The sequence below is a fragment of the Ornithodoros turicata genome, chromosome 10 (assembly GCF_037126465.1).
Source record: "Ornithodoros turicata isolate Travis chromosome 10, ASM3712646v1, whole genome shotgun sequence".
NCBI classification, from domain to species: Eukaryota; Metazoa; Arthropoda; class Arachnida; order Ixodida; family Argasidae; genus Ornithodoros; species Ornithodoros turicata.
In genome coordinates, this window is record NC_088210.1 from 17,694,046 (window position 1) to 17,708,126 (window position 14,081).

At 48.5% G+C, this 14,081-nt stretch overlaps 2 protein-coding genes across 2 annotated transcripts in view; one reads left to right on the forward strand and one right to left on the reverse strand.

Moving 5' to 3' along the window:
• LOC135370749 (T-box transcription factor TBX1-like) overlaps window positions 1–5,606 on the forward strand; it is a 33,911-nt gene extending 28,305 nt beyond the window's left edge. Inside the window, exon 8 of the mRNA XM_064604571.1 lies at window positions 5,217–5,606. Within this exon, the coding sequence (XP_064460641.1) occupies window positions 5,217–5,506 (290 nt within the window). The 3' untranslated portion in view covers window positions 5,507–5,606. The remainder of the gene's footprint in view (window positions 1–5,216) is intronic.
• A 3,600-nt stretch (window positions 5,607–9,206) lies between these two features.
• LOC135370747 (inhibitor of Bruton tyrosine kinase-like) lies at window positions 9,207–13,877 on the reverse strand. Its single transcript, XM_064604568.1, has one exon. It carries the CDS (start codon window positions 13,517–13,519, stop codon window positions 9,902–9,904), a length of 3,618 nt encoding a protein of 1,205 aa, XP_064460638.1. The 5' UTR covers window positions 13,520–13,877; the 3' UTR covers window positions 9,207–9,901.
• Between the last annotated feature and the right edge of the window lie 204 nt (window positions 13,878–14,081).

Genomic DNA, 14,081 nt, shown 5'->3' on the forward strand with positions numbered 1-14,081 from the left:
GTGTGTGTATGTTCCAGGTTTTTAGAGTGAAAGATTGCGAAGGAACTAAACCCCGTCAAGAGCTTCTCCGCCGTGAGAATTTCTTTGAAACGAAACAAAGAAAGGAAAGGCACCTCCAACCTACGCTTGAAATGTTGCGCACTTCCGTTCGGGCAAAATAAAAGATACTACGTGGTTGCACTATAGTACAGATAGCACCGAATGCAGCAAAACATGACTACGCGAGTCAGAGCAAGAAACGGTTGATACCAAACGCAAAATTTCGTTCCGACAGGGCGTCGCACTTTTTATGATTTATTTATTTATTTATTTAAAAGCATTTTATCATGATAAAGGCTGATTCACATTAGTGCGTTTATGACTGCGTTCAGCGTCTTTGTCGTATAGCTTCGTTCCATCCGGAAGGGTGTTCCGAACGTAACACGCAAGCGCAACCGCAAACGCGGCAGTGTGAACAGCATGTTTATATGCGGTTTCGGTTTCACGATGACGCAATGAGGTGCCGCACCCTGGCGGCGTGTGCGACTGAAGTTGAGACGACAGATGACTGTTTGGAGACATGATAAGAAAACGTCATCAGCAAGTTTTTTTGTTGTTTTTTCTCGAATAGACGACTCGATTGCGTGGCAGAACAAAACCGGAAGTTACTTGCATCGATTCACGGCTGCGAAAGTGCCTTCTAGAAAAATCAATTACAAATAATTGGCTGCGAATTTAATTGAAATAACGTCTCTGGGCGTAAACAGAAAGCACGTGACAGCGTCCATTAACACACTCCTAGCCAACCATCGTCATGAACGACATCATTCTCTCCCCTGATTCGTTGAGAACAGGAGGCTTGCGCCTTTTTGTGACACTTATGCAGTTCCGTCAGTTGTCATAAAAAGGCGTGCGCCCCGCGCCGGTATCGTTCTGTGCAATGGTTTGTCTTCAGTTATCTTTTAAGAGTTACAGTAACAAGTGCACGCGCCAGACAAACAAACTTCCAGCTAATGGCAGCATGTGTACACAGAGCACAACGCAGAAGCCATAGTTAGCAAAGAAACCTACTACGAGGAGGAATTGCGTGGGGGGGTGAGCTCTCTTCGGGAAGTCTTCCAGGAGTCGGACGCACTTAACGACGGCATTCCTCGGTACGCTCGTTCATCCTGCTCTGTCTCTGTCCGTTAGAAAGTTTGCGTTTCGGTAGCCGCACTCGAATCCATCTTTCCGACGACGGCGCTATCAATAGCATTGCCGATGTTTCTGGTGCTATTGGACAACAGGGTGTTGCTCCTACAGCCGGGTACTTTCATTCGGTCCTTGCGGATGGTAGGGCTTTGGAACGTGAGCGTCTTCTAGTAAGAGTTCATCAGTTAAGAGAGGCCTGTTTAGTGAGGAGACCCGCGTGCCGTGTTTGTTGTTGTTGATATGGTATACGGTACTCGCGCGCATCTTCTTGGTACGGTAGAACGTCACAGTGTATCCTCCCATCAGACAGTGAACGCCATGAGCCTGATAACTTTGAGACAAGTAAAGCCATCCCGTAAACCTTATAACTCTGTCAGCCTGAAACATCGGAAGGTGTTCACGATAACGGTTCTGAACACATGATGAGCCAGTCGCTTCATTCGTTTGAAGTGCCTGTGGCATCAACCGCATCGCTGATATTTCATTTGACTGCTTCTGCATCGCTTTCGTATACTGTGCTTGCGATAAACTAAAACTGTGTAATGTGCCATGCTACGCGAATGTGACAGAAGCGAGATGATGATAAGAAAGAAGGGGGAAAAAAAAGGGGGGGGCGTGAAGCGTATATAGCGTCTCTTCGCGAGTCCTTCGATTGGTTGACATTATCTGATAGGAGAGGACTCGAAGTTAAGTCGCATTCTGCTGTGTTGCATTCACGTACGGGCCGCAATGTCTAATGTCCCTCGCGGGGACATTGTATTTATACATTTGGGTATCCAAATTGCCACGCAAAGAAAGAAAAAAAGAAGGCGTACGCCCCCATCGCTCTTCAAATCAAGCGACAACCCAATCATTCGTGGCAATTGTTAGAGCACTGCGTGCTATGAGGTGAAGTTCTGTTTTTAGAGTGTAGTTGGCCGGCTTCTAATCCAATTCTAGAAAACTTGCTGAGGTCAAGAGAGGCCGATATTTGCAAAGGATGCTTTTATTTTCTTCTAAAAACTTCGACCTGGAGTCCCTCATGGAATATTCTGATGGAAGAAAAAGCAAAAGACTGCAAACGCGGCGTATACTGCGCACGTAGCAGACGATACTATCGGGCCTGTCGTCTGCTATGGAATATATCGTCTGTCGTCTGCTACGAAATATATCTTGCCGCGACACGACGGTAGGCGTCTTCCGCTGGAGTATTCCGGGGAATGCCGCTCGTGTGAGCACACGGATATCACACGGAGTCACAGACACTGTCACAGGGTGGCACAATTTTTCTTCTGTTCATATGTGAGAAAACTTGAAAGACGCAATACAAACAGTAGTTACAATAGCAGCAGCATCAGAACTAGTACAACCATGGCACGACAAGGTCAAACTGATATTTTGTAGCGTCAAATATGCACAGTTAGTTCATTTAACTATCCGCAATAACAACAACAAACAGATGATGATGTGGGATGTTGCACCGCTGAACCAGCTCTATTACATGTGATACATGAGGTGATTGATATTAGAATGAAGTGAAATAAGTTCAGTAATAGTTTACCGAACAAATGAAGAAAAAAGCCCCGAAAGGGGCACCGATGGTCATTGGAAAACACAGCATACTTTTGGAGCAAGCCTGTGGTCGTCAGGATCTCCACAAACATTTGAAGACCGTGACGCACGGAGTTCTGAAAAGGACCTATAATTGCCCTAACCGCAGATGAATATGCACCCGGGCAACATATCAAAACATAGAAATAAATTATTAAAAAAAACGGATTACAGTCTCTTAAAAACATACGACACGTTGGATATGTAGAGCGAGCGAGACATGTGCTCATGCCACCGCCTCTAATCCACGACAGCGAACTGAGCACCACTTAGAAGAGCCCCTAAGTGTTTCTATTTTCTGTCGCACATGATTCATGTGTGACTCATCCATAACTTTCATCCCGGTGCTTTCACCCTTTAGCATTCATCACTCGCGGAGACAGGGCCCCACACTTCGTTTGGCATCGGGTTTTATGAGCTCCGCCCAAGTTGCATTTTAACGGTCTTCAAGAAAAAAAGAAAAAATGAGACACCCAACGTACGAACAGAAAAAGAAACAGAAGAAGAAAGAAAGAAACAGAAAGAGGCGCTCGGGTCGTGTTTTTTTAGCGAACTCCTCTTCCCTAGCTCTCCTGAAGAATACGAACTGCCATTCTACCATCATAAAAAATACGGCGAATGAACAACCCAGCAGCTGTATTCGTAAGTGGCAGTTGTACGTCACGCGCGCTGTCTTATATAGGGGTGCAGATATTTCAAGTTCCACGTAAGCGTTTTAGTACAAAAAAGTACGATTTTAAAGTTTTACGGGCAAAAAAGTTACCTGCACGCGGTATTTTAAAACTAAATGACGCAACACTTTTTTTTTACTGCGTTCTTAAAGCAGATGGTGATGGTGGTACTGCTGAAAGGGCTCGCCGTTGTCGGTCTCACAGAGGTCGGCAACGTCACACCTAACGCACTAGGGGAATGTGCGTCCTGGGCCGACTTCTAAGGGAACTGTGCCGGCATATGTCTGACAGCGTCGGAGGAAAACCCAGGAAGAACACCAGACAGCACAGCCGGAACCGCGATTCGAATCCGGGTACCTCCCAGTCTCGACATGACATGGCCAGTACGCTGACGACTCAGCCACCAGACTTGTGCGTAACGCGTTACTGGTAATCAATTACTTTCTCGAGTAATTTTTCGAGTAATCAATTACTATTTGGAGTAATCGATTACTCAGTAATTGGTTACTTTTCCGGCAGAGATTAACTTATCTTTCAGATGTTCTGCCCCGAAGTCAAGCCCCTCGTCCCGTCAGCTTTTGTTGGATCGTTCTACTATAGCACGCGCAGGTCATTGTAATAACGTTCTGGGATTTCAGGGTCTCTCTTCCTAATCTCTTCCTACACCAGTGTGGTGGTACCTGAAGCTTTGGAGCTTTAGTGAGTCATGGGGAAGTTCCAGGCAATGTTCTTCCACAATCGGGTCAACGTCTTCCGTGGCGATAAATACAGTAGACTTATAGAGATCTACCTGTCATAGATGTTTTTGTTTTTCGTGTTATTTGAGCTGTTCCGCTGATGAACTTTCTTTTTTTTTTCTGAGGCACACAAAGACGGGTATAATTTCCGTGAATGCAAAGTAACGACCGGAGTAACGCGTTACTTATTTACTCGTTATTCAATTACGTTTGGAGTCGAGTAATTGGTAACGGTAATCAGTTACTTTTTTGCGTAGAAGTAACGGTAACGGTAATCAATTACTTTCTTCGAGTAACGGGCACAAGTCTTCACCAGACTTAAAGTAGAACTTTATTGCGGCTCTAGGACATTTCTGTACAGGGCATTCTGGTGCGGACATCTCGGTACACGAACGTTTCGGTACATGGACGTCTCGGTACACGGCCATCTCGGTACAAGAATTGTCGCGTAGGCAAAATGTTTGCACGCCAGATCGTCGCCATTAGAAGTTCCAGCTTTCGTGATAAATTAACGAAATGCCCAGCTGGAAAAGGAGCTATATATTGGAATTTTTTCGACAACGTAGATTCGAGGCTGAGGCAGCGGGCCTATATAAAAAGCAGCAACTCCCAGTTTTCAAAGACTGTATTAAAGTCGGGTTGTCTCTGCTCAACTTGCGTGTCGATCGGGATCGCCGCTGAGGGTCAGGCAAGCTCTCGAGTAAATTAATATTATATTTCTGACACTTTTAATGAGAAATGTCAGATATTTCTGACATTTCTGACTCGGGTTTTTCCTGTTCGTCCCTCAGACGCTGTCAGACATATGCCGGCACAGTTCCCTTAGAAGTCGGACCAGGACGCACATTCCCCCATAGCGTTAGTCGTGACGGTGCCCACCTCTGTGGAGCCGACAACGGCGAGCTCTTTTAGAAGCACTACCACCTGTTTTAATTATATTTATTCCCCCTTTCAAATAATGCAACATAACCCGTATGACTCTTCCTGCAAGAGACCATGTCGTAGACAGTTACTAAAACAACACCCATCTTTCCTTAACTCTATACAGAAGATGAGTCTGACCAGCTGCCCGGCGGACCCCTGTTTCCCAGGGTGCTGACCCCGGGGAATCTCCCGGTGACCATGGCAGGCCAAGGCCCCGTGGGGCAGCCGTACTCTTCGGACTTTTGCAACTATGCCCCAACGTACGACAGCTACGTCTACCAAATCAAGTCACGAGCTTCCCCTTACAGCCGTCCCCACGTGCCTTACACGGGATATCCCGCCACGCAAAGCTACGGCGCTCTGTATCCCTCCCGAACGAAGCAGACGCCTGGCTACGACTATTCTACGAGATGAGTAATTTTAACGATGTACAGAAAGATTATATCAGAGTGGAATGTTATGCCCGGGAATTTTGTGCAATATTATTGTAAATAAAACTGTGTGCAGAAGGAGAGTAGTTGTAGAGAAACATTTCATAATTTTTTACTTTTTTACTACGCTTTTGGCGACATGCATACCACGGTCATTTTTGACAAGATCCGAAGTGAAGCGATGAAACAGCGCCGAAGAACAAGGACAAAACAACAACAACAACAGATAAATTAATGATGATGATGATGAATGGGGAAATTCGCCACATGAGATGTGGCCCACTACCCCAAGGCACAATGGGCAGGATGAGATGTGTCCTGATGATGAGGTGACGAACGACGTTGAATAAGGGTCGATAGTCAGTGGAGTCAGTGAGACAAGGACACAAAAGTAGACGCTGCTACTAGGATAACATGTAACTACCATAAGGATCACGAAGTGGGACAGTGGGCTGGAAGGGGAACAGGAGGGTGCTTTGCAGGACATGCGGAACGCCATAGCGCCATAGAGCACCTCTAATCTATTGTCCAGAACGTCAGGCAGAAGGGATGGATGAGAGACATGTATCGCAGTCTCACGACCAAAGCGGACAAAATGGCGGATTTTTTTTTTTTAAATTCTGCGGTAGCGCCGCCAAGCAACCGTGGCCATGAGCGGCGTACAGACGCGGACAGATGGACGGAGGACAACATGAACGAGAGGGAGACAGAGAGGGTTAGTATACGTTCTTGGCAGACTTCAGGAGAATTGTACCGACATCCGTCTGGACAACTCAAGGGAAACTTCAGCCGGTAGTGGTATTCGAACCCCCACCATCTCCCAGTCTTCAGCGTGGCCTTGAAGGTACCACTCGACCATGTCGCTGGTCAAAATGGCTTTATGAGCGCCTATGAGAAGAAGGTAGAAGGGTAGAAAGTCCAGTGAACCGGTAAGGGAGTATGAAGGGAAGTGCCTCAGGACGAGAGCCGCCTCCGACAACAGTCTCTGTTCGAAATAACGGCGGCTCTCGTCCTGAGGTACTTCCCTTCATCGTATCGGAAGAAGCCTTCAGTCCGCGGCAGGACGTCACGGACGGCGTGCGAGTGGGGTGCACATTGGTGAGTCACGAGGGGCGGTGGAAGTACCACTTACTGTACCACCTGAATTTGTGAAGGGGGCGCAAAATTCCCATGTAGGTGAGGCGTCAGTGTTATCTCAGGTGTCGCATGCGAATAAAATGCCATAAACCCTTTTCCTGTTTGGGACCCGGGCAATTGAATGAATTGAATTGGTGGGGGGGGGGGGGGGGTATGGAAGGGGGCGCCGGTTGGGATATGGGGTGCCCCTGAATTCAGGACGTTGCGCCTCCCCTGGGAGTTACAACAACCGGCTCGGTTTGTGAAAATGAGCTAGGGGGAAAAACCCACAAGGGACCAGAAGGTCGGGGCCTCAGCGGCCACGCTCTATAAAACGGGGAGGACTTACCAGGACTGACAGAACACGTCCGCAGTTTGGATAAGTTTTTACTAGAGGGCACTGAGTGTGTGTTACGTCAGTGTTCCCATTGCAGCCCCAACGCTAAGGACAGAACTTCACCGCGTAGCACTCTGTGCGCCAACCTCTGCCACGAATGACAAGGTTATCCCTCCTCCTAATTCGAAGAGAGTGGGGAGGGGCGTACGCCTTTTTTGTGTCAATTCTTATATCCAAATTGACACAAAAAGGCGTACGCCCCCTGACTCTTCGAATCAGAGATAACTATTATTTGTGGCAATGGTTGACGTTCTGTGTGACGGAGTTCTGCTTTTTAGAGTGCTGGTCACATAGGCTTCGTTCTCATTCAATGGTTGTTGTGTCTGAGATCTTCTACACTCTTAGGAGAGAGGTGGTGGTGGTGAGGTGATTCGTCTCCATCTCTACTAATAGACGGGTTCAGAAAATCCCAGTGCTCTTTGCGCACGCATTGCATCCTGGGCGCTTGCTGAGCGGGGGAACGACGAATAATCCTTCACATTTCGCTTTCGCTGACCTTGACACATCGTGGACAATGGACCGGTAGGGGAGAAATCGAAACAGCTTGGAGGTCACCCGTTTCTTTCGTCTTAGTAAACTCCCACAGTTCACAGCGACGCTAAGCACTCTGGGATTTTCTGAACTCGTCTATTACTCTCTGATATACGGCATTTTTTTTATCGACAGAACACGGGTGAGTCAGTAGATGCTCATATTGCTCATTGATATTTAATTACCATAGATGTGGGACAGTGACGCATACTGCCAAGGTTGCTAAAATGTCTCGGTCAATATCCAAGTAGGGGTAAAAGTATGCTTGTGCGTCTAAATTACTGAATCAAATGACAGGTAACATCACCTGGCATCCAAGTATACGCATCATTCAGCTACCGATAAACCCTTCTTAGAAGTTGACGATAACATTTCCTTCAGGATGAGGAACAGCACGAAAAGTCGATGCGGTAGTTTTCGTCAACTTCGTCATCAACTGCAACTTCATCAACCTCGTCAACTTCAACGTGTGGTGGTGATTGGGCTTGCCGTTGTCGGCCTCACGTATGTGGGCAACATCACGACTCACGCCCTGGGGGAATGTGCGTCCTGGGCAGACTTCTAAGGAGAGAACTTCACTGCGTAGCGCGCACCTAGCCAATCGTCATCTCGAATGACATCGTCCTCTCCCATGATTTGGTAAAAAGGGGAGGAGTACACCTTTTTGTTACATTGATGCAGTTACGTAAATTGTTTCAGGTGGTGATAGTGAAAGGGCTTGCAAATTGTTACAGAAAGGCGTACGCCCCATGCTTTCCACAAATCAGGAGTGAGAACGGTATGCAATATGGTACTGATTTTGTCCCTTATTTACTTTTATTTCAGATTTTCTTCTTGCCAGTATGCACAGGCACACATGCACCTTTATGGCCTCTATGGAGACAGCGAGACCTCTTACTTTGAATTACGGCAACTAACATCTGTGCACACACATTCAATGGCACCACAGCAATTAAACTAGAAAGCTATTCAGGAAGCAGGACAGAAAAAAAAAAAAAAAAGAAGGAAGAGAGAAAGAAAAGTGCGCACATCGTATGTCGTTGGGGCCACAACCAGGACGTCTGCTACACAGCACTGAATTCATGCTTGTAGTCTGGGTAAACTGCAAAAAATTATTGTGGAATGGAAACTATTGTTACTTTGGCAGGAATACAAAAGGAATTGGCACTTTCCCTCTTGTCCCCTTCTCAAGACGCTTGACGATGCAGGCGGCCTCCCAGTGGTCTCCACAAGCGAACTCCCGGGACAGTTGGAAACCCCATCTGCGCAGACCTGCGCGGTTCTTGAGAACGGGGAAACCGCAAATTGCGATTTCCTTCATGCTTAAATCATGAACGGCAGAACGGACGAATCTGTTCCTTTTGTATTGTCATCTGGAGGGTCTCTACCTCCAGATCGTAGCAGCACTACACATACCAAGCCAACTCGCATCCGAGCAATTCAATCCGAGGCAACTCATGCCAGAGAGCCAATGCCACTGCACCACACACCTCTACCTGACTTGGGAGTAGAGTTTTATCTTCTATTCGTCACATTGTTTCAAAATCAAGTCTAGTTAGTCTGCGGCCCCACTGAGGGGATCTTACCAGCCCCCCACCCCTAGAATACCCACCAGAAAGGCAACAGAAGTCAGAAAAGAAACAGATGCTATTGGTGTCATGTTCTGTGTGAATTTTCCTCAGTACAAGTCGCATCTGGTAACAGTTGTCCTGGCATGAGCTGGGTAAACGAGCTGGGATCCGTATATGGATCCTGACAAAAGTTTACGGAGCACCGGAATGACGTATATCCTCATCAGAGCGACACCCTTGCAGCAAACGGGAACATACGGGTGACTAGGTACACCACGCACGTCTCGGTAAGTCTGTCCACTCCAATCCGCTGCTAAGGCGTCGCCCCGATCATGAGATACGTCTCAATGGTGATCCGTAAACTTTTGTCGGGACATGTACAGGTAACAGTGAATGTAACTCATAACCCTGTTGTCCAACGTGGACATATTTGCTCTTCATGCGAGCACTGGATTATTGGCCTTGAGACACTGAAGACATCGTAGGCACTTGTCGGCAATTGTTCCAGGTTCCATTGTAGCCACTCTGGAACCCCATGTTATGCATTATTAGAATCATTTCACCATCACGAGGCCTTACTTGAGCCAAGTAACATGCGAGGCGCTGATCAAAAATACCAAAACAGTCACCAGAGTTAAACACGACCTGGATGTACTAGTTTCTTTTCTGCTTTCCAAGAATGTGTGTACACTATAAACATTTCACACAGAAATCTCTGCAATCACGCCCACATACACACTCTATGGTACAGATCTCCTACCAGTCAGTACTTTCTTCTCCAGACAGGAGCCGCAAATGCTTCCGGAAGCACTCTCACAACGGATATTCTCTCCTCCGGGTTGTCCTCTGCCTGGTAGAGCTGCGAGAGTTCCTCGATAGCTCTGTCCTCTATATTAATAATATCCAGTGCCTTTGGCTTCATCTTTCGCAGATTATGAACCTTTGCCTCTTCGTCTTTGAGGATCTCAGTCATGCTGGGCATATCACTCGGCGGAGACCCAACCGAGAGATCGGGAAAGGCAGCGCTGCCTTTCTTAGCTGGGGTACCATTAATGGGAGAAGATGGAGACTGGGGCTTTGAGTCCCAGAATGATGTTGGCGGACTTTGCGGAGGAGTGTTGTGGAACCACGGACATGAACTGGGTGGCGGTGAACATGGCTCTTGAAGAAAGTTACTGTCTGTTGACTTGCTGGCTAACATTTGCTTTCTCTGCTTCTGCGATATCTTAGTAGCTCGTTTAGGATCGGAAGGGCTAAAGCTCTTCAGAGATTTTCCCGTTGCATCTGCCACTTCGCCGAGGGTAGGAAACATTCCTTGTAATAGCGGAACGCAGGTTTCCGACGCGGGAGAACCCACGGACACGTTTTCCTGCGTTGACGGCACAGAAGCCGTCCTGGATCTTAAGGGCACAGGGGTAGACGTAACCGGCTCAATCCTTACCGAGTGTACGTCAATAACTTTCTTCTTTGGCACGATGGGCTTTTCCGATGAACGTACATCGTGTACATCGGCCGAGGCACTATTGGTTCCAATATTGGAACAGTGTTGCGGTATTGGTTCCGGAGGTGACGTGGCAAGAGTGGTCAGCACATTTTCACTCTCGCGCCGCACTTGACATCTACGACGTGCCTTAGACTTTGATTCGCTGGGTTTTGTGAAGTGGAAAGAGTCTTCTCCGTCAAACAGATGACCGTACTCGAGAAAGACTCGCTCGATCACTTGGTGACAAGGGTCGTCCGGGTAAGGCGTCACCACACGCCTCTTCATTGCCGGCACCATTTCTTTGTAGCAGGTCGTCAGGTCTTGAATGACGTCATCACTGAGTGCGTCCAAGGCGGAGCTTTCCAACATTGCCGGGATGTTGATGCACATATAGTGCATGCACAAGTCCTTCAACTGGCCAGCATTGTAAATGTACGAAAGCTCGAGAAGTTCAGCCACATTCTTCAGCGTTACGAGGTCCGAAAGAGTTGCCTCGCACATTTGCTTCAGCCTGGTGACCAAGAGCTGGTCCGCTGCCACCAGAACGTGGCACAGAAACTCGATATCCTCCGACGCTCTCAACTGTACACAGTCATCCGTGTAGAGGAAGTCGAGGAGAACGCTCAAAACCTTTCCAGGAAGCGGAAGAGAGAGGGCGTGCTGCGAGGCTTCGGCCCAACCTAGGGAAAGCATGCTTCCGAAGTACTCCAGTCGAGCAACCAGGACGCAACGATGGCAGCCGAACTCAATCCCGTCGCTGGACACCAACGTCACATCGTAGAGATGCGAAAACCGACCGCGATCAAAGTACTGTTTCGGAATTGCGGAAACGTGTTCGAAATGCACGCGATTATCCGACACTTTCGCTTTGTCTAAGCGCTTCGCCAAAGAGTGCACACCAAGTTTCTTTGCAGCACCTTGAACTTCTCTGACGAAAGCAGCCGTAGTTTTCCTCGAGCAACCGTAACGGCTCGATGAACGCACAACGTTTTCGTAACCCCCCTGTTCAAGTAGACTGCAGCTATTTGTGTATATGAAACACAGCACCACCTCGACCGCTTTCGGAGACACGTCGTCGATGACGAAGGCACTTCCATCGCTGACTTTGCTGGCAACCTTCTGGAAGAAGTCGCTCCGAGACATCAGTATGTAGCGATGGAGAGGATAAGAGGTATTTTTAACCCTCAGCACAATGTCGTGCACGCAGTCGGATCCGTCGGCACCCTCCAGCAATTGAAGAAAGTCCGCCTGATACGCGGAAGCGTCCACAGTCGGAAATTCGAGAAGCCCAACTTTTGGGTGAGATTGCAGAACAGCGAAGCTCTGCCCGCTGCCGCTGCACGCGATGGCGTTCGCTCTGTTCACGTATTGAATGCGTTTCAGCCTCACATACTCACACTCGTCCCTGTCGAGAAACGTGACTAGATTTGACGTGATCGTTGGGGGCAGGCACGTCTTGCTGCTAAAGCTGTCGCTGCCCTTCTTTCTCTGCTCTTTCTTTGCGGTTACGAAACCGACAAACCCTTCTCCGTACCTGGACACGATTCCAATATTCTGCTCGTTAAGACATACGTCTTTGACGGACACTTGCTGCACGGTATTGAACAGGCACCGTGTCAACACCGGGTTAGAACCCTGCCAGAGGTAGATTTTTCCCGACCTCGTTAACATGACCACCTTTAATTCGTGGCCCCCTCCTTCCCTGATTCCTGCTACGTCGCAACGGTAATCCAGCTGACCACCGACGACGCACAGCTTCTTGATCTCCAACTGCCTCGACGCTATCTTCCGGCACTGGTACTCGTGGAGGACGTAGACGTCCCCTTTCTTCGTTGCGCAGACTACGGCTCCATTTGCGCTGATGACGTGCGTAAATTCTACGTCAGCGTGACTGAGGGCAGACACCTGCCTCGGAGCCGTCTGCAGCCTGTCCCCCTTCGGGTGCCCTAGCTGTCCGGCGTTGAGTCCAAAAGTGTAGACGGCGTCTTTCGTATATACGACGCTATGGTACCTCGCGGCACATATTCCGACTATCTTCTTCTGTTTCATGAATTTCAGCAGTATAGGTTTCGGAGAGAGAAGCTGAACTGGAGGCGGAAGGTGCCCCAGCTGATGGTAGGTATTCAAGCCGCAGGTAAGTATCCTGCCGTCTTCCATGAGGAAGACCGTATGATCCTGGCCCGTGGCAACGTCCAAACACCGGCTGCTTCTGACGGCAGGAACTTGCGTCACGGTCAACACAGTCTCTTCACAGTTCAAGCCCAGACGTCCGCCGAGACCGTGACCGCAAGTGTATACGCCGCCTGTATTTGTCAAGAAAACTGAGTGAAACTTCTGCATTTCCACCTTGGTTACGGCAACCCCGTCCCTACGAAACGCTTCGACGAGCTCGGGGTGTTTCGGAGATTGCTCGCTGGCGAGACCCAGAGTGAAGTTCTCGTTTGAGCCCCAGACATATACTTCGCAAGGATCCGACAGGGAATATTCAATGTAGGGAAGTCTGTCTCTCACAGCCACGTCGAGAGGCGTCAGGCCTTCGCGGTCTGCTGCGGTGAGGCTGGCGCCACACCGTAGAAAACTTCTGGCACAGTGGAGCTGCCCATGGAAGATTGCTCTGTGGAGAGGAGTCCAGCCCGACTCCTTGTCACGGACATCAACTTCAGCATGGCACTGATGCAGAAGCCATTCCACTAGGTCCACTTTCCCCACTGTGGCTGCCAAGTGCAGGGCAGTTCGGCCACCTGCATCGGAGACTGTCCAGAAGTTGTGACACAGGTACCTGCAATACGTCTGTATTTCGGGTACCGTCCCCTTAGTAACCGCTGACAGCAGAAGTGCCGCGTGCTTTTGGGATCGACACTTTGACGTGCACTCAGGCATGAACATGGATGCACTCATTTTGATGCTGCCGCAACTCAAGAGCCGGTACTAAGGGGTTGTCACAACGACTGCCTTCTTGACGCAGTAGGCGAAGCCATTATCAGATATGCGACGTGGTCACTCCATGTTGTTGACGGTGCACAGCGAAGCAGAGAAACGTGAAACCAATGTTGCAGCAGAAAAGTGGCAGGTACGAAGTGACCTCACAGCCATGTCAATCGGCAAAAATTTCATGGCGAGCGCCTTCGAAGAGCAAAATCAACTTGACCATCGAACGACGCACAGAATACAGAAACCACACAAACGTAGACAAGACGGTCAAAAGTCAAGACTGGTCAAGGATCAAGGAAATCAAGGCCCAAGGCTCTCTCGCACTTTCGTTCTTTTTTCACCTATGCGGCGCAGTTGTGCAAGTGGCGCTGCAAGCGAAGCACTTTTTTGTTGTTGTTGCACTTCATTTAATACCCGTATTTAGCAGCATAAAACATTTTTTTAATCGACAGAATGAAGTCAGATAAGTGGATGTAGAAACTTAACACCACAGCCAACAAGGCAAAAACAAGATTCTCATCCCTCTCTC

Excerpts from the sequence above, each read along its gene's own strand:
- LOC135370747 (XM_064604568.1), bottom strand. The coding sequence starts at position 13,519 with ATGAGTGCATCCATGTTCATGCCTGAGTGCACGTCAAAGTGTCGATCC.